At 42.6% G+C, this 20,938-nt stretch overlaps 1 protein-coding gene across 1 annotated transcript in view; it reads left to right on the top strand.

Moving 5' to 3' along the window:
* LOC139422223 (protein shisa-9B-like) overlaps positions 1–10,525 on the top strand; it is a 33,705-nt gene extending 23,180 nt beyond the window's left edge. The window contains exon 4 of the mRNA XM_071173391.1: positions 10,107–10,525. Within this exon, the coding sequence (XP_071029492.1) occupies positions 10,107–10,525 (419 nt within the window). The remainder of the gene's footprint in view (positions 1–10,106) is intronic.
* Positions 10,526–20,938: the final 10,413 nt, after the last annotated feature.

Below are 20,938 nucleotides of genomic sequence, written 5' to 3'. Positions count from 1 at the left end.
ATTAGACTTAACTGCACCTCAGATTGCAGCCCAAATAAATGCTTCACAGAGTTCAAGTAACAGACACATCTTAACATCAACTATTCAGAGGAGACTGTGTGAATCAGGCCTTCATGCTCAAATTGCTGCAAAGGAACCACTACTAAAGGACACCAATAAGAAGAAAATACTTTATTGGACCAAGAAACACGAGCAATGGACATTAGACCAGTGGAAATCTGTCTTTTGGTCTGATGAGTCCAAATTTGAGATTTTTGGTTCCAACCGCCATGTCTTTGTAAGAGTAGGGTAGGTGATGATCTCCGCCTGTGTGGTTCCCACCGTGAAGCATGGAGGAGGAGGTGTGATGGTGTGGGGTGCTTTGCTGGTGACATTGTCTGTGATTTATTAAAACAATTCACGGCACACTTAGCCAGCATGGCAACCACAGAATTTGGCAGTGATACGCCATCCCATCTGGTTTGCGCTTAGTGGGACTATCATTTGTTTTTCAACAGGACAATGACCCAAAACAGACCTCCAGCTGTGTAAGGGCTATTTGACCAAGGAGCGTGATGGAGTGTTGCATCAGATGACCAGGCCTCCACAATCACCCGACCTCAACCCAATTTAGACGGTTTGGGATGACTTGGACCGCAGAGTGAAGGAAAAGCAGACAACGAATGCTCAGCATATGTGGAAACTTCTTCAAGACTGTTGGAAAAGCATTTATTATGAAGCTGGTTGAGAGAATGCAAAGAGTGTGTAAAGCTGTCATCAAGGCAAAGGGTGGATACTTTGAAGAATCTAAAATCATATAAACATATATTTGGATTTGTTTAACAATTTTCAAATCAAATCCAATTTTATTTGTCACATGCGCCAAATACAACAGGTATTGGATTTATTGGTCACCTTACAGTGAATTTTTTATTTTATTTTATTTATTTCACCTTTATTTAACCAGGTAGGCAAGTTGAGAACAAGTTCTCATTTACAATTGCGACCTAGCCAAGATAAAGCAAAGCAGTTCGACACATACAACAACACAGATGTCACGTTCTGGCCTTTATTTCCTTTGTTTTGTCATTATTTAGTATGGTCAGGGCGTGAGTTGGGGTGGGCAGTCTATGTTTGTTTTTCTATGATTTGGGGATTTCTATGTTTCGGCCCAGTATGGTTCTCAATCAGAGGCAGGTGTCATTAGTTGTCTCTGATTGAGAATCATACTTAGGTAGCCTGGGTTTCACTGTGTGTTTGTGGGTGTTTGTTTCCGTGTCTGTGTTTTTCACCACACGGTACTGTTTTGGGTTTCGTTCATTCCACGTTTATTGTTTTTTTGTATTCAGTCGTTCATGTGTATTATTTCGTATTAAAAGAACCATGGACACTTACCACACCGCATATTGGTCCTTTTCGCCTCTCCTCTTCGGAAGAAGAGGAGGAAATCCCTTACAACAGAGTTACACATGGAGTAAAACAAACATACAGTCAATAATAGAGTAGAAAAATACGTCTATATACAATGTGAGCAAATGAGGTGAGGTAAGGGAGGTAAAGGCAAAAAAAGGCCATGGTGGTGAAGTAAATACAATATAGCAAGTAAAACACTGGAATGGTAGATTTGCAGTGAAAGAATGTGCAGAGTAGAGATAAAAATAATGGGGTGTAAAGGAGCAAGTGAGGGAGATAAGTGTCTCCAGTTTCAGAGATTTTTGTAGTTCGTTCCAGTCATTGGCAGCAGAGAACTGGAAGGAGAGGCGGCCATTGGAAGAATTGGTTTTGGGGGTGACCAGAGAGATATACCTGCTGGTGCGCGTGCTACAGGTGGGTGCTGCTATGGTGACCAGTGAGCTGTGATAAGGGGGGACTTTACCTAGCAGGGTCTTGTAGATGACCTGGAGACAGTGGGTTTGGCGATGAGTATGAAGCGAGGGCCAACCAACGAGAGCGTACAGGTTGCAGTGGTGGGTAGTATATGGGGCTTTGGTGACAAAACGGATGGCACTGTGATAGACTGCATCCAATTATTGAGTAGGGTATTGGAGGCTATTTTGCAAATGACATCGCCGATGTTGAGGATCGGTAGGATGGTCAGTTTTACAAGGGCATGTTTGGCAGCATGAGTGAAGGATGCTTTGTTGCGAAATAGGAAGCCAATTCTAGATTTAACTTTGGATTGGAGATGTTTGATGTGAGTCTGGAAGGAGAGTTTACAGTCTAACCAGACACCTAGGTATTTGTAGTTGTCCACATATTCTAATTCAGAACCGTCCAGAGTAGTGATGTTGGACGGGCGGGAAGGTGCAGGCAGCGATCGGTTGAAGAGCATGCATTTAGTTTTACTTGTATTTAAGAGCAATTGGAGGCCATGGAAGGAGAGTTGTATGGCATTGAAGCTCATCTGGAGGGTTGTTAACACAGTGTCCAAAGAAGGGCCAGAAGTATACAGAATGGTGTCGTCTGCGTAGAGGTGGATCAGAGACTCACCAGCAGCAAGAGCGACATCATTGATGTATACAGAGAAGAGAGTCGGTCCAAGAATTGATCCCTGTGGCACCCCCATAGAGACTGCCAGAGGCCCGGACAACAGGCCCTCCGATTTGACACACTGAATTCTATCAGAGAAGTAGTTGGTGAACCAGGCGAGGCAATAATTTGAGAAACCAAGGCTATCGAGTCTGCCGATGAGGATGTGGTGATTGACAGAGTCGAAAGCCTTGGCCAGGTCAATGAATATGGCTGCACAGTATTGTTTCTTATCAATGGTGGTTAAGATATCGTTTAGGACCTTGAGAGTGGCTGAGGTGCACCCATGACCAGCTCTGAAACCAGATTGCATAGCGGAGAATGTATGGTGGGATTCGAAATGGTCGGTAATCTGTTTGTTGACTTGGCTTTCAAAGACCTTAGAAAGGCAGGGTAGGATAGATAAGGGTCAAGAGTGTCCTCCCTTTGAAGAGGGGGATGACCGCAGCTGCTTTCCAATCTTTGGGAACCTCATATGACACGAAAGAAAGGTTGAACAGGCTAGTAATAGGGGTTGCAACAATTTCGGCAGATAGTTTTAGAAAGAAAGGGTCCAGATTGTCTAGCCCGGCTGATTTGTAGGGGTCCAGATTTTGCAGCTCTTTCAGAACATCAGCTGACTGGATTTGGGAGAAGGAGAAATGGGGAAGGCTTGGGCAAGTTGCTGTGGGGGGTGCAGTGCTGTTGACCGGTGTAGGGGTAGCCAGGTGTAAAGCATGGCCAGCCGTAGAAAAATGCTTATTGAAATTCTCAATAGTGGATTTATCGGTGGTGACAGTGTTTCCTATCCTCAGTGCAGTGGGCAACTGGGAGGAGGTGTTCTTATTCTCCATGGACTTTACAGTGTCCCATAACTTTTTTGAGTTTGTGTTGCAGGAAGCAAATTTCTGCTTGAAAAAGCTAGCCTTGGCTTTTCTAACTGCCTGTGTATATTGGTGTCTAGCTTCCCTGAAAGGTTGCATATCACGGGGGCTGTTCGATGCTAATGCAGAACGCCATAGGATGTTTTTGTGTTGGATCCTCTTCTGACGGGATGAGATCAATATCCTTCCAGGATACCCCGGCCAGGTCAATTAGAAAGGCCTGCACTGAAGGGAGCATTTGATAGTGATGGGTGGAGGTCGTTTGACCTCTGACCCATTACGGATGCAGGCAATGAGGCAGTGATCGCTGAGATCTTGGTTGAAAACAGCAGAGGTGTATTTAGAAGGCAAGTTGGTTAGGATGATATCTATGAGGATGCCCGTGTTTACGGTTTTGGGGTGGTACCTGGTAGGTTCATTGATAATTTGTGTGAGATTGAGGGCATCAAGCTTAGATTGTAGGATGGCTGGAGTGTTAAGCATGTTCCAGTTTAGGTCGCCTAGCAGCACGAGCTCTGAAGATAGATGGGGGGCAATCAGTTCACATATGGTGTCCAGAGCACAGCTGGGGCCAGAGGGTGGTCTATTGCAGGCGGCAACGGTGAGAGACTTGTTTTTAGAGAGGTGGATTCTTAAAAGTAGAAGTTCAAATTGTTTGGGTACAGATCTGGATAGTAGGACAGAACTCTGCAGGCTATCTCTGCAGTAAATTGCAACACCGCCCCCTTTGGCCGTTCTATCTTGTCTGAAAATGTTGTAGTTAGGGATGGAGATTTCAGAATTTTGGTGGTCTTCCTAAGCCAGGATTCAGACACGGCTAGAACATCCGGGTTGGCAGAGTGTGCTAAAGCAGTGAATAAAACAAACTTAGGGAGGAGGCATCTAATGGTAACATGCAAGAAACCAAGGCTATTACGGTTACAGAAGTCATCAAAAGAGAGCGCCTGGGGAATAGGAGTGGAGCTAGGCACTGCAGGGCCTGGATTCACCTCTACATCACCAGAGGAACAGAGGAAGAGTAGGATAAGGGTACGGCTAAAAGCTATGAAAATTGGTCGTCTAGAACGTCCGGAACAGAGAGTAAAAGGAGCAGGTTTCTGGGGGCGATAAAATAGCTTCAAGGTATAATGTACAATCCTCCCGGGTGGCGCAGTGGTTAAGGGCGCTGTACTGCAGCGCCAGCTATGCCACCAGAGACTCTGGGTTCGCGCCCAGGCTCTGTCGTAACCGGCCGTGACCGGGAGGTCCGTGGGGCGACGCACAATTGGCCTAGCGTCGTCCGGGTTAGGGAGGATTTGGCTGGTAGGGAAATCCTTGTCTCATCGCGCACCAGCGACTCCTGTGGCGGGCCGGGCGCAGTGCGCGCTAACCAAGGTTGCCAGGTGCACGGTGTTTCCTCCGACACATTGGTGCGGCTGGCTTCCGGGTTGGAAGGCGCTGTGTTAAGAAGCAGTGCGGCTTGGTTGGGTTGTGTATCGGAGGACGCATGACTTTCAACCTTCGTCTCTCCCGAGCCCGTACGGGAGTTGTAGCGATGAGACAAGATAGTAGCTACTAAACAATTGGATACCACGAAATTGGGGAGGAAAAAAAAGGGCTAAAATAAAAAATAAAAAAAACAAAACAGACAAAGGTATGGTAGGATGTGAATACAGTGGAGGTAAACCTAGGTATTGAGTGATGATGAGAGAGATATTGTCTCTAGAAACATAATTGAAACCAGGGGATGTCATCTCATGTGTGGGTGGCGGAACTGAAAGGTTGGATAAGGTATAATGAGCAGGGCTAGAGGCTCTACAGTGAAATAAGCCAATAAACACTATCCAGAACAGCAATGGACAGGGCATATTGACATTAAGGAGAGGCATGCTTAGTCAAGTGATCATAAGGGTCCAGTGAGTAGTGAGGTTGGTTGGGGTAACGGCGATTCAGACAGCTAGCCAGGCCATCGGTAGCAAGCTAGCATAGGATGGAGGTCTGTTTTTAGCCACCTCGTGCGTTTCCGTCGGTAGATTAGTGGGGTTCCGTGTGGTAGAGGGGATCAATCCAATTGTCAAAATAGATATAGTTATAGTGACCCAAGAAAAATTGTCCTATAGACCTATTCAGATAGCAGCCGATAAGACAGCTAACGATTAGCGGGCCGCATATGGGCGTTCAGGTAACGTCACGACGGAGGGGCCAGTTTACTTAAAAACAAACAAAATAGCACGGTTGGTTAAGAGCCAATAAAAAGGCAGCCATCCTCCCCTGTGCCATTCTTATTTTTTTGGTTACTACATGATTCCATATGTGTTATTTCATAGTTTTGATGAATTCACTAATATTCTACAATGTAGAAAATAGTAAAAATAAAGAAAACCCTTGAATGAATAGGTGTGTCCAAACTGTTACTGCACATGCCATGCAATATCAATATCAATCATTCATACGTACGTATAGCATGTGAGAAAGGGAAACCATTCCACTGAAATGGATGGGAATGGTACAGTATTTATTTGGCCATCTGTTAAATTGAAGGCATCTCTTCTCATAAAAGAGGACGTGAGGATTGGAATATCAGCCGAGATCACAAATGAGCATACGCCTCTGAAGTGTCGAACTTCCATGTAATCACACTCAAATGACATGATTAAATGTGGGCTAATTAACACAATGGAGACCTCGAATGACGAGCAAAAACACCAAGCAGCTAGTGTAGATATGTTCTGCTGCCTGCTGTAATTATCAGTTAGCCTGGTCTCCGTCTCCATCCTAGCATGCTGTATGGTTACTTACTGAGAGACACTATGTTTATGTGACACTTTGCGTTTAAAGAAAAAACCCAAAGAAAGAGAGGCTCTCAACAAAAATATTTACACTGTGTAAACGGTTCATTTCAGATTAGACAGGATAACAGATGTAGAATTCTTCCTTTCAGAAAGGGAGGAAAATAGCCTAGCTTTTAGGAAAATTACTGTAATTGATTTGTCTTTCAAATTTCATGTCTCAAGGCTATCCATTGTTTTGCCTTTGTTGCTCTTAGGCGCCAATGATAACCGTAAATAAAAAAAACGTTCTATATCTCCTATAGTTTTGCTGCTGCACATCATATATGAAGAACCCTGTGAAATGTTGGACATTCACTGTTACAGTACCTAAATCAGCTATTAATGATCTACATTGAGAGTCAGCTCTTATTGACCACAGAACCAATATTAGGATCAAGAAACCATGTCTCTTCAAATATCCTTCAACAATATATTGTAAAATTAATTTTCTACAACATTTTGAGAGGGCAAGTATAATAAATGAAACATCCCAGCTTGACCCATTATTTACTGCAATGTGTCTAATGCCTCACCTCTAAATTCCCTGAGTGCTAAATCCAAGGTTTGGGAAATGATAAACCAAGCTCTAGAAATCAATTATTCTCTCCTGCTGTCCACCCAGTGATTTTTTAAGGTCACAGAACTGGATTTCTCACAGACGTTTACAATCTGAACTGGCTAATTTATAAAGGAGCGGGAGCCCCATCGGGGAGTGGTCTGAATATATTTTGGATCTGCCTGCCGCTCTTCTGCCTGTAAACACTAGGCTAATTATTTCTCATGCCATTCTCCAAAAAGCTGTAATTATAATTGAGATGAACATGACAATTCTGCAAGCAGCCTTCTCTTTGATGCATTCATTTAGGATACAAGTCTACATGAAGATCTCTGCATTTTCAGTATTGTGTGTATGCCATAGACAGTGAATTAGATTGGGATTCTAATTTATATATGGCTGTCATGTGTCAGGGGATATTGCTGATTTCCTCGGCATGTAGTTATGTCAGAGACTTTCCCTGTTATCTTCGGCTCTCCATTTGAAGCAAAATGTCATGGTGCTGAACTAATGCCTCTTAAATTTAGAAAAAGGGAATGATTAATTAGGCTCACAGGAAAGCAATGTCTAAGCATGTTGACTTTATCTCTAAGTTGTTTTTTTTTTACACTGATTGATGCTCAAACAGTCAGTCGTTTTCTCCATAGACCAATAGGAGAAACAGGCGCGTGAGCTAGCAGAGCTGATAAACGCTCTGATTAATAAACCAGAGAGACAGGCATCAGAAACCAGCTCTGCTTCTGATGGGGAATTAAAAGAAGTGAAGGAGACATATTTGATAGCGTTTATCACCCTAATTAAACAGGGTTCTCTTTATGGATTCTGCCTGATTCAACTAAAGGAACTTCAAAGCCCTTCGCCATAAATGGGTCTGGATGAGATTGCAGCCGTCAGAGTTGCAGAGGCACTATCCCACAGAGGATGATGTGGCGGCGGGCATGTGGAACATTCACCTGATTCTCTCTGTGACATCATAGACAATCAGATGAAACCTCTCTGACTGCTGCTAATCTAGTGAAGAGGCGTCAAGCTGCAGATTGATCATTACGAGATATGAAGACTGGGGGGAAACACACTCTACCATTCAAAAGTTTGGGGTCACTCAGAAATGTCCTTGTTTTTGAAAGAAAAGCACATTTTTTGTCCATTAAAATAACATCAAATCGATCAGAAATACAGTGTAGACATTGTTAATGTTGTAAATGACTATTGTAGCTGGAAGCGGGCAGATCTTTCATGGAATATTTACATAGGCGTACAGAGGCCCATTATCAGCAACCATCCCTCCTGTGTTCCAATGGCACGTTGTGTTAGCCTTTTAAAATAATATACTTGGATTAGCTAAGTGATCATTAAATAGTACCCGCAAAACACCAATCTCAGCGTCAACAGTGAAGAGGCGACTCCGGGATGCTGGCCTTATAGACAGAGTTACAAAGAAAAAGCCATATCTCAGACTGGCCTATAAAAATAAAAGATTAAGATGGGCAAAAGAACATAGACACTGGACAGAGGATCTCTGCCTAGAAGGCCAGCAACCAGGAGTCGCCTCTTCACTGTTGACGTTGAGACTGGTGTTTTGCGGGTACTATTTAATGAAGCTACCAGTTGAGAACTTGTGAGGCGTCTGTTTCTCAAACTAGACACTCTACTGTACTTGTCCTCTTGCTCAGTGGTGCCCCGGGGTATCCCACTCTTCTTTTAATTCTGGTTAGAGCCAGTTTGCTCTGTTCTGTGAAGGGAGTAGTACACAGCGTTGTACGAGATCATCAGTTTCTTGGCAATTTCTCGCATGGAATAGCCTTCATTTCTCAGAACAAGAATAGACAGACGAGTTTCGGAAGAAAGTTCTTTGTTTCTGGCCGTTTTGAGCCTGTGATCGAACCCACAAATGCTGATGCTCCAGATACTCAACTAGTCTAAAAACTGCAGTTTTATTGGTTCTTTAATCAGGACAACAGTTTTCAGCTGTGCTAACATAATTGCAAAAGTGTTTTCTAATGATCAATTAGCATTTTAAAATGATAAACTTGGATTAGCTAACACACTTGGATTAGCTACTCCCATGCAGATATTCCATAAAAAATCTGCCCACTTCCAGCTACAATAGTCATTTAAAACATTAACAATGTCTACACTGTATTTCTGATCAATTTTATGTTATTTTAATGGACAAAAATGTGTTTTTCTTTCAAAAACAAGGACATTTCTAAGTGACCCCAAACTTTTGAACGGTAGTGTATCTAATGAGAGCTGCCCGGGGACTAGGGGATGGGAGGGAGAACAGAGGAATGAGTGCCGGTGGGGATACTTATCAAACTGTTTGAGTTGAGTCTATGTGAACCAATGTGGTCCCCTCCCTCCTCTCTGATTCTCTGATATGTATTAAGCTGTGGGCCATTGATGTGTATGCTATGAAAGCACATTGTTCAGAGGGAGCTCTGTACTGCTCCTCCCTTGTTTGAGACGAGTCTCACTCTAATGTGGCGGTGTCTGATCCAGAACATTGAGGCTGAGGCCGTCTGCCTCTGCCTCCGCCCCGTCCGGGGTATCATAACAGATTAAAGGTCAACGGCAGGACATTTAATTAGAAAGTCTGAAATGTCACTCAGGGAAATGACTAATGCTGTAGAGTATGGTGTTGCTCCACAATTAGTGAGGGGATAATGTTTACAGAACAGGTCTGCACCAGATTGGACATGTCAAATGACACCATGTAACAATGTCAGTGGCTGTTATGGGCAAATTATGTCCGATAGTTAAATTATATATTATACACATAGCATAAAATATACTATAGCAATCAAGTAAACATTCCAGAATGCTCAGGTACATATTCATTTGCATATTACAATACAACGGTGCACACAACCAGCTTTGAAAAGAGCAAACTCCCCAACCAATCTGGAGGGGGTTGTTTACTATTAGCTAAAGCCTGCATGTTTCCAGATGATAATGGCAATGTTGGGAAAATCATTTACATTTATATTCGAATGGCATGATGATATACAGTCCATATCAACAACATTCAACACAGCTCAGGCAAAATGTATTATTCACCTCGGTATCCTTTAAAAAACCTTTAGCTACCATTTTCTCAACTGTTCTTCACCCCACATGCCAATATGTAATCTACCCCAGTTTAGGGTTAATATGGCATTAATATTGCATTTACATAAATATAGATTTGGAAACAGTCCAAAATCCTCAAATACTTCAATATCTCAACTAATCTAAATACATCTCACCAAAGCAAAGACCGGAACATTTGCTATTGCCTGTGCATGACATTAACAAAATGGCTGTCATTCCAATATTTTTTAATTTATGTTTTTTTGCTCTTGTGTATGTGTGTATGTCTGTTTCCAGCGGAGAAGGTTAATGACAACTTCTACACCAACCGGCGGCACATGGTAGAGATGGCAGCCAAGGGCAGTCTCCCTATGCACCCGATGCATCGCATAGAGCAGGAGCCCAGCAACCCCTACAGCCCTCCCTTACAGCCTTCCCTAAAGCAGAACGGACACAAGTCCAAAAGCAACAAGGGCCACAGCAGCCACAGCAGCAGCTCCCATACCCTGGCCTATGGCTCCAACACCATCGCCAACCCGGGGATGCAGAAGAACTGGGACTGCTCAGAGACGGTGGGCCGCCGGCAGAGCCACGGCACTAAGAAACACTGCACCATAGAGCAGGTGAACGAGATGCACAGCACCTCGCGCAGCCAGCACTACATGCCTCCGCAGCCCTACTTTGTCAGCAACAGCAAGACAGAAGTGACTGTCTGATCTGAGAACCCACCCCACCACCATAACCACTATAACCCCAGCTGTAAGAAAGAGAGAGAGAGAGAGAGAGAGAGAGAGAGAGAGAGAGAGAGAGAGAGAGAGAGAGAGAGGCTGAAATAAGACAGCGGTCTTAGATTGAGTGCACCTCTCTATGGGTGCTGTGTGTCTACTAATGCGTGTGGCTGACTGTGCATGTGACAGGCATGTGTGGGACTCCTGCCAGTGGGAGGAGAGTGACCCGAACAACATACTCCAAACCTCCAAGTTTTCGGTCATCACTATATTGATGATTATATTGCAACTAATACAAACAAATCATATACTGCAAGTCAGACTAACATCAATGAGCAGAGCATAGCATTGATTGACCTCTGATGGACAGATTAGCCAGGATGAGTCTGGAGCCATGCAGCGGTGGAAGAGACTGGAACTGGACAAAAGCCCAGTGGCAATAGACTTTTCCTATTGTCAGTATTAACTGAGATCTCAAAGGGCCTGAAAATGTGTATCATCTCATGTAGTTTCCACTGAATCCGCCTTGGATAAGCCAGTGGGTTTGAACTAGACGCAGTGGAGCAGATGAGTGGAGCAGCCGATAGTAACGGGATACATTGTTCTCCTCAACATTGATTGACATTTCCTCAGATGTTGTGTAGTGTATATACTGTGCGGGGACTTGTTGGTAATGCTCATGCTCGGGAACCTCAGGCTCATGATTACATCTATAGGGAAACAGTAACCATTTCAGATATGGACTGTATATTCTCCTTCATAGCCTACAGAGCATGAGGTGGATGAGACTGCACCAAACCAGTTCTGTAGCCACAACGTTATACACACCCTACTCTGCTCTCTCTAGTGTTAGGGCTGTGCCTTTCTCTGAGAAAACTATGAAATACTGTTCAAATCAAAGAGCTCGTCTTATAAACCACTGCATAAGTTGTGGAATTTATTTAAATGTCTTAATCTTGCAAACAGGTCCACAGCGGTCAGTTGAAAACGGTGAGTTGCATCTATCACTTAACATTCTTTATTTCTGTTTCCATTCGACAATGCATTGTGTGTGTGTGTGTGTGTGTGTGTGCGTGCGTGTGTGTGTTTACCTTGGTACCTTAGAACAATGATAGAGAAAACACAGAAGGAATTGTGTCCTTTCCATACATGTAACGTCACTGCCAATAAATGAGTGAATATATTGCCTATAATTCCAAAATTGATTAGTATGGGATTAATATTGTGCAGTGGTACCTGTTTCTCACCCACCTCCATCAATACTACCAAATCGTTACATGGCCTAGAGCCAGGCCCCAAGCTCAGACTGTTGTGGCAGTAGAAAACTACTGAGGGCTCCTTTACGGCTACCCAGAGAGTTGATAAAGGGTTGTGGATGTTCCTGAAACAGCCATGAAAGGTAAAGCCTGGGTAAATAGAGTGGATGGATTTCATTTAGTATGAGATCAACCCCTGGATTAAGACAGAGAAGGTCCTCTGAAATCACCATGAGTTGATGTCATTGCATGCACAAATCAAACTTTAACTATCTGTAAAAGAGAAATTGCAATACGTTATGTATAAATTATTGATTTTTAAAAAAGTATTATTTTGTTTCTTATTTTTCTTATTATTATTTAAAAAAGAAAATCAATTTTCATCAACTTTAGAAGATATACACATAAAAATAAAATGTGTTCATTTTGAATATCTGGAGTAGCCTACTAAAACATCTCAGAGTACACATGAACAAACACACAGGTCAAGATGTGCCTGTCTTTTCCATTGGGCTAGTTGTGCGTCATCAGATGAAAAATAGTACATTTTTCTCCCAACACTCCATTCTTGGGAGCCCACACGAGCGGCACAGTGCATTAGCATGCCACACTTACCAAAAAAAGTGTTTTAAATAAAGGGCTTCTGATGCAATTTGCCATGTGTTGTGTTTGTCACTGCCCACTGATTCAAGAGCAGCCCACACGTTGTCCGTATGTCTTAATCATGTCTCTCAACTTTCCATAGCTTTCCACTGTCCATTTGTCTGTCTACTAGTGACAAAGTGTCTCTAATGGCTGGAGTAGTGACAGCCAGCAGCTTGACGTTCATTCTCTTACTCACCACATGAGATCTGGTCAGAATTGACGTGAGTCACATTCCCTACTCTTAGAACTTTGGAAAGCATTAGAGGTGGACAAAAAGTTTTTATTTTGTGGTTGGTACAGTATGAAAGTCGACATTTTTGGATTAGACTAAGGGAACAATCCTCAATACTGATTTGCTAAGGCCTACTATACGATAAGTGCTTGTATTTTTAAACACATTTGAACCAGATATGTATTGTATAGTCAGGCACACAACTATATGTTTTGAGTGTGTTATCACATTGTCAGTGAAACGTATTGCACCAATACTATAGATTGCTGCTATATGCTAACAACCATTTCTCATAATGAATATGTTCAAATCTTTATTTTGTTATTGCTTGACGTAACTCACAGTCACACAAACTGCAACACGTTGTATTGTTGTTTCATCACGCAAGCCACTTGTATGTAGAATTGTCTAGACTAGACTTGTCATATATGCCGTTTTTGGCATATATGCAACGCATATCAGTTCAACATTTGCACCAATAAGACAGAAGACTTCAGAATACCAATGTGTGTGAAGTGATGCAAAAAAAAGGTACACATGTATTTGGGTATGACATTTGTCTATACAAAACAATGTCCGACAATGAAAATGGCAAGGAAAAGTACTGCAAATTTGCATTGACTGCAAAAGGGCTGGTTCTTTAGGTCATAAATATAGAGACATATTTAGTATGGCTGTCCAGTACATAGTTAAGGTGATGTTTTGGTAGGGCCATAGAATAAGTCTGTGCCTTGTGTCCAAATTAAATGTGCACCTGATTTAATTGTCCAAATACTGACTGGTCTATGAACAGATTGATGCATAATATTATACTGTATAGCATGATATGAAATCACTGTTCCACTTCAGAGGACCCTCTCAATAACAATATCATATCCAACAAGAGCTCATTGTTTTAAAAACTATAATCACCAGATAATGTATCTGGTTTCTCAGTGTTAAAACATGTGCAGAAGTCCACAGCTCCATTGATTGTAGATAGAGTGCACCTATTATACTGTATGCATCCACAGTGCATTGAATAAGATATTTTGTCATAATTTTAGTCACGGAGGGAACCTACAGTAACACTTCTATGTGTAGTAGTGAGGTATAACTCCCTCACTCAAATAGCTTCCACTGATATAATAGCATAAAACATGTACATGACGTGTAGATTAACATTTCAGCTGACTGGTCCTCATGCTACATAATGGCATACTGTAAAGTAATAACACAATGGCCATTGATTCTAAATCATGCCCTATGAAATTATTTAACTATTTACATTCAAACTTTGCTCATTTCTCAATCTAAATAAAAACATTATTTACCTAATCCGCATTGAACTAAATTGTGCCCCTGGCTGAGGCTGAATTGCATTCATGATGCAGCTAGTGGTCTTGGTTCCACCCTTTAGGAGTGGGAAGACGATGGTGCTCTTTGTCAGTGGATCATGTTATTCGTGAAGCACAACTGATTTTGTATTCTAACAAAATGAAATATTACTTGTCATATATGTATGTGCAAGTTGGGAAGAGGAAACTCCATTGTATTGTACACATCTAAAATCATATTTACAATAAATCTGTTTCTTTACAAGATTTTTGTGGTGAGGTACAGTATATCCATGGTTGCATTATTTGAATGTTGCATTTCTCTTGATCTTACTATGATTAGGCTTTAGCTTAGAGGGCTAAACACGTAGAACCCAATCGGTCATTCATCCAGTTAACGTTTCTAGAGAACATAGATCATCGTAAACTTGCAGAAATTCCTTTGAACAGCATCCACTTGCACCATTCAGTGTAGACTGATTGTGTTCCCATGCATTCAACTTAACTAATAAAACCCCAGTCGTCCTATGCCACGCCTTGTTCCCTGTAGTCAGAGTTAACCTGGCTGTCTAGCGTGATCATTTAGCAGCCCTGTTAGCTCATCTATCAGCAGGAGAAGAGCCCTGCCTTTCTCTTCATGTTGAGATGGCTCTTCATTAAAGCCCAATCTGTCCCTGGACGTTTTTATTAACACACAAAACTCTGCTGACCTTTCTATGGAGATTGTTCTCCTTCGACACCATCCATCAGCAGCGAGGCGATGGTGTCAGCGACACATTAAATGTTTGCTCAAACAGAAGGTCTTTACAGGTACTTTAGAGGTACCATTAGGACACTCAGCTTCATTCTTTTCCATCTTCAAATTGGCCATTGAGTGGGGTAAGTTTAGAATTGTTTTTCTTCTACCGATTTTAACCCAGTTTATCTAGCTAATCAGATTAAATTGGACTTTTTACAATAAAGTTATTTGGAGTAAAGTTTTGCTTTTTAAAAATGTTCTAAGACAGTGAGCAACATTTTGAGACGTTTAACTGATGATTTTCGAAACAGTTGCAGACTTAACTCCCCTGACTGAGTCATTACCATTGGCTAAAACTGTAGGAGCCTCTTAAATTCTCCACCATCCAGCCAGTCGTATAGGAGATTAGCCAATATTGACTGCAGTCTTATTACAGATGGAGATGGCAGCTGTTGAAGTGCCTATGTCACTCTCATGTGAAGTGGTCAGTACGAGCTAATCTCCTGCTTCAGCTTGGATAAATATAGACCTGGAATCGTTCCTGTGGCTCCCAGCAGACAATGAGCCTGTGGATGTCACAATGTAGTTGTTTAAATGGCTGGATCCGAGTGTGACTGACTAGCGCAAGTGCACTTCAGTCTTGAGTAGTCGGCACCTGGACGGCAATTAGTCAAATTAGTCAAAGAAAATCTTTCCATGTCTTATCTTTAACGGGATGCCATTGTGCAGGACAGGACTCCCAGTAACTATTAGCAGTTGGTGGCAGTGGCTAGGTAAACAAACCCATAGCGTGGATTCTTTTGCAGTCCCTCCTTGTCCGTAGACTGCTTTCAAAGTAAGGAAACAAATATGAAATTTCATAATTTGTCTGAAACATCCCTTTAGCACCCATATGTTGGAAGAGGCTTGCTGAGACTAGCAAGTGGTTGCACAGTCATTCTAATGCTATGAGTGGTTGTGTTCTGAGACCATCTGGAATACCTTGTTTTGCTATCTGTGCTTATGAAACAAGGACATCTGCTCAAGAACCATTATCTGGTCTCAGCAAGACCACAGATGCTGCCAACAGAGACCCGACTCAGACTAATCCAGACGGCTCATCTGATTAATCATGTCGCAATGAAACTTCACTGTTCACAGAACTACTTTGGCATCCGTGACTCATGTCCACACATCTATGCTCAATTTTAGAATTTGGCACATTTGCTTGTCATCCCTTTTACTTTAAATGTCTGCTGCTGACAAACGTCCCACTAAGGTCAAGTGTAATTCGCTGAGAGGTGTTAAGGGTCATAAAGGGTAATGAGGCTGTGTCATTGATTCTTATTAGGTGAAACTGATTTATCATGGAACTACATTCAAAGAACCGACCTCGCTCAAAAGCTAAGCAAATGAAATAGAGCTGGAAGTCTCTCTTTCCTCAAATATGATTTTCCATATGTAAAGGATGTTTTTGTTCTAAAGCCATGCTATTTTCGTTTCATTTTGCAGAACACTTGAGTATTAACCTAGAAACCCAGTAAGACATTGTATATCAACAGTGTGACAGCCTGTTATCATTTCTTAAACAAACCCTCTTTAATGACAATGACAATGACGTGACACCAGACAACCTTCAAACTGCCCCTGTCTCACCTGCTGTGGGCTTGGCTTAATTACTACAGTTAATGTTCTAGTAATTAAGGCCACACTGAAGCAGGTGTTACTGTATTATAATGTACCGCTTCAGTTGTGATGCTGACACCCAGGCTTCCCATTGTATTTCATATCTTCTAGCCTCGGAGTGAAGATACTGGGAAAAAACTGGTTGAATCAACGTTATGTCCACCTCATTTCAAACAAAAAAGTCAATGTGATAACGCTGAATAAACATGGAAAACTAATTGGATTTGAAAAAAGTAATGAACATAAGGGAATTTAGTATTTTTTTTCACTCAACGTTTAACCTATATCCAATGACATGGTGATTTTATGGTTGTTGATTTCACGTTGAATTCAACAACTCAACCAAATGTAAATCAAAACTAGAAGTTGAACTGACGTCTGTGTATAGTGGGTAGGTTATAGGTTCACTGACCAAAACTGAGGTTCCAACTTTGGATTAAACTTCATAGTTTAAAATATCTTCTGTGATATAACATTCCAACAACAACCTTAGCACAGACATCTTATTGTTGATCTTGGTAAAGTATTCAACTTTTTCTGCTAGAACTATCTGCTCCAAAGAATAAAAATATGTCGTTCTGGAAAAAGAAAGGAAGTGCATCTCTGTGGTTGTTTGTTCATTGATCTCAGGCTCTGCAGGTGCAGGATAACCTTCATGACATCTCACGTCAGAAGTGGAAGAAAGACTGACGTGTTTCATTTGACTGCAGAGAGAGAGAGAGAGAGAGAGAGAGAAAGAACATAGATGAAAGGCATGTGTTTCCAAGAAAAACTATTCTTGAAATAATATAGTGACCCAGCACAAACGCGTGTGTGTGTGTGTGTGTGTGTGTGTGTGTGTGCTTGAATGTACTGTATGTAGGCCAAAGCAGCATTCCAGATCTGAACGTCCAGTCTAATAAAAGGACAACCTTTCAGTGAGAGGAAGTGGGCCACTCACTATTTTGGACAGAAAAATGTTCAAACAAAAGCACCTAAGTGCTGATGGATTCAACAGAAAGTTCATTTAAATAGGCCAATGTAATTCATAACAGCTAACGGTCTAAGGTTTGCACTCCCAGTAGGCTGTCAAAGAAAAGCAATTTACTCCACTTTCCAACATTTAACATCATTTCTATTGTATGGCAAAAATTAGTCCGCAGAGGGAAAGTCCAACTGGATGCTACACTGCAACTCATTCTCCATCATGAGTTGTTTTAAGATTACAGACTTCAAAGTCAAATCCCTGTTTGCTCTTAGAAAGATGGCGCCGGAGAGAATGGCTGCCGTTTTATTTGCACTAAACCAACCGTGTTTGTTTTTTTGCATTGTTTGTAACTTATTTTGTACATAATGTTGCTGCTATCGTCTCCTATGACCGAAAAGAGCTTCTGGACATCAAAACAGCGATTACTCACCTCAAATTGGACAAATAATATTTATTTAATGAGTTGGACAGGAAGGACATACTCCAAACACACGAACAGGCCCTCATCCCCGTCATTCGCTGGAGAAAGAAATTGAGATTTCGCGGAAGGAGATCGGGGTGCCTTGCGAGGATCAGGCGACGAGTGGCTAATCTCTCTGTGCCATCCGTACTTTTAGCTAACGCTCAATCACTGGAAAATAAATGGCACGAACTGAAAGCACGTATATCCTATCAACGGGACATTAAAAACTGTAATATCTTGTGTTTCACCGAGTCGTGGCTGAACGACGACGTTAATAACATACAGCTGGCGGGTTATACACTATTTCGGCAGGATAGAACAGCAGCCTCTGGTAAGACACGGGGTGGGGTCCTATGTATATTTGTAAACAACAGCTGGTGCACGATATCTAAGGAAGTCTCAAGGTTTTGCTCGCCTGAGAGTATGAAATGATAAGCTGTAGACCACACTATCTACCTAGAGAGTTTTCATCTGTATTTTTCGTAGCTGTCTATATACCACCACAGACCGATGTTTGCACTAAAACCGCACTCAAGGAGCTGTATACCGCCATAAGCAAACAGGAAAACGTTTATCCAGAGTCGACTCTCCTAGTGGCCGGGGAATTTAATGCAGGGAAACTTAAATCACTTACCTAATTTCTGTCAGCATGTTAAATGTGCAACCAAAGGGAAAACAACTCTAGACCACCTGTACTCCACACACAGAGACGCGAACGCAGCTCTCCCTCGCTCTCCATTTGGCAAATCTGACCATAATTCTATCGTCCTGATTCCTGCTTACAAGCAAAAATTAAAGCAGGAAGTATCAGTGTCTATATGTCTATAAATAAGTGGTCAGATGAAGCAGATGCTAAACTACAGGACTGTTTTGCTTGCACAGACAGGAATATGTTCCGGGATTCTTCCGATGGCATTGAGGAGTACACCACATCAGTCACTGGCTTCATCAATTAGTGCATCGATGACGTTGTCCCCACAGTGACTGTACGTACATATCCCAACCAGAAGCCATGGATTACAGGCAACATTCGCACTGAGCTAAAGGGTAGAGCTGCCGCTTTCAAGGAGCAAAAATTCCACTATGCCCTTCAACGAACCATTAAACAGGCAAAGTGTCAATACAGGACTAAGATCGTACTACACCGGTTCCGACGCTTGTCGGATGTGGCAGGACTTGCAAACTATTACAGACTACAATGGGAAGCACAGCTGAGAGCTGTCCAGTGACACGAGCCTACCAGACGAGCTAAATAACTTCTATGCTCTCTTCGAGGCAAGTAACACTGAAACATACATGAGCACATCAGCTGTTCAGCTGTGTGATCACGCTCTTCACAGCCGATGTGAGTAAGACCTTTAAACAGATCAACATTCACAAGCCCGCAGCAGGGATTTTGGCCCACTCCTCCATACAGACCTTCTCCAGATCTTTCAGGTTTCGGGGCTGTCGCTGGGCAATACGGACTTTCAGCTCCCTCCAAAGATTTTCTATTGGGTTCAGGTCTGGAGACTGGCTAGGCCACTCCTTAGTTGCCCTGGCTGTGTGTTTCGGGTCATTGTCATGCTGGAAAACCCAGCCACGACCCATCTTCAATGCTCTTACTGAGGGAAGGAGGTTGTTGGCCAGGATCTCGCGACACATGGCCCCATTCATCCTCCCCTCAATACGATGCAGTCGTCCTGTTCCCTTTGCAGAAAAGCATCCCCAAAGAATGATGTTTCCACCTCCATGCTTCACGGTTGGGATGGTGTTGTTGGGGTTGTACTCATCCTTCTTCTTCCTCCAAACACGGCGAGTAGAGTTTGAACCGAAAATGCATGATTTTAATCCATGATGGCGTAGTGTGTTACTAATGGTTTTCTTTGAGACTGTGATCCCAGCTCTTTTCAGGTTATTGACCAGGTCCTGCCGTGTAGTTCTGGGCTGATCCCTCACCTTCCTCATGATCATTGATGCCCCACGAGGTGAGATCTTGCATGGAGCCCCAGACTGAGGGTGATTGACCGTCATCTTGAACTTCTTCCATTTTCTAATAATTGAGCCAACAGTTGTTGCCTTCTCACCAAGTTGCTTGCCTATTGTCCTGTAGCCCATCCCAGCCTTGTAAGGACATCAGGGATAAAATTGTAGACCTGCACACAGCCCTCTGGTCTTGGCCATTGTGGAGAGGTTGGAGTCTGTTTGATTGAGTGTGTGGACAGGTGTCTTTTATACAGGTAACGAGTTCAAACAGGTGCAGTTAATACAGGTAATGAGTGGAGAACAGGAGGGCTTCTTAAAGAAAAACTAACAGGTCTGTGAGAGCCGGGATTCTTACTGGTTGGTAGGTGATCAAACACTTATGTCATGCAATAAAATGCAAATTAATTACTTAAAAATCAGACAATGTGATTTTCTGGATTTTTGTTTTAGATTCTGTCTCTCACAGTTGAAGTGTACCTATGATAAAAATGACAGACCTCTACATGCTTTGTAAGTAGGAAAACCTGCAAAATCGTCAGTGTATCAAATACTTGTTCTCCCCACTGTATCTGAGAATGCTATTAATTGACTACAGCTCAGAGTTCAACACCATAGTGCCCTCAAAGCTCATCACTAAGCTAAAGTCCCTGGGACTAAACACCTCCCTCTGCCACTGGATCCTGGACTTCCTGACGGGCCGCCCCCAGGTGGTAAGGGTAGGTAACAACACATCCACCACGCTGATCCTCAACATGGGGGCCCCTCAGTGGTGCGTGCTCAGTCCCCTCCTGTACTCCCTGTTCACTCATGACTGCACAGCAAGGCACAACTCCAAGTCCATCATTAAGTTTGCCGATGATACAACAGTGGTTGGCCTGATCACTGACAACGATGAGACAGCCTATAGGGAGGAAGTCAAAGACCTGACCGTTTGGTGCAAGGACAACAACCTCTCCCTCAACGTGATCAAGACAAAGGAGATAATTGTGGACTACAGGAAAAGGAGGACCGAGCACACCCCCATTCTCATCAACGGGGCTGTAGTGGAGCAGGTTGAGAGTTTCAAGTTCCTTGTTGTCCACATCACCAACAAATTAACATTGTCCGAGGGTCCTCAGATCCTCAAATGTTTTTACAGCTGCACCATCGAGAG

This window comes from Oncorhynchus clarkii, chromosome 12 (assembly GCF_045791955.1).
Source record: "Oncorhynchus clarkii lewisi isolate Uvic-CL-2024 chromosome 12, UVic_Ocla_1.0, whole genome shotgun sequence".
NCBI classification, from domain to species: Eukaryota; Metazoa; Chordata; class Actinopteri; order Salmoniformes; family Salmonidae; genus Oncorhynchus; species Oncorhynchus clarkii.
Note: the sequence above shows the minus strand (reverse complement) of the source record. Positions and strands in the feature narration are given on the sequence as shown.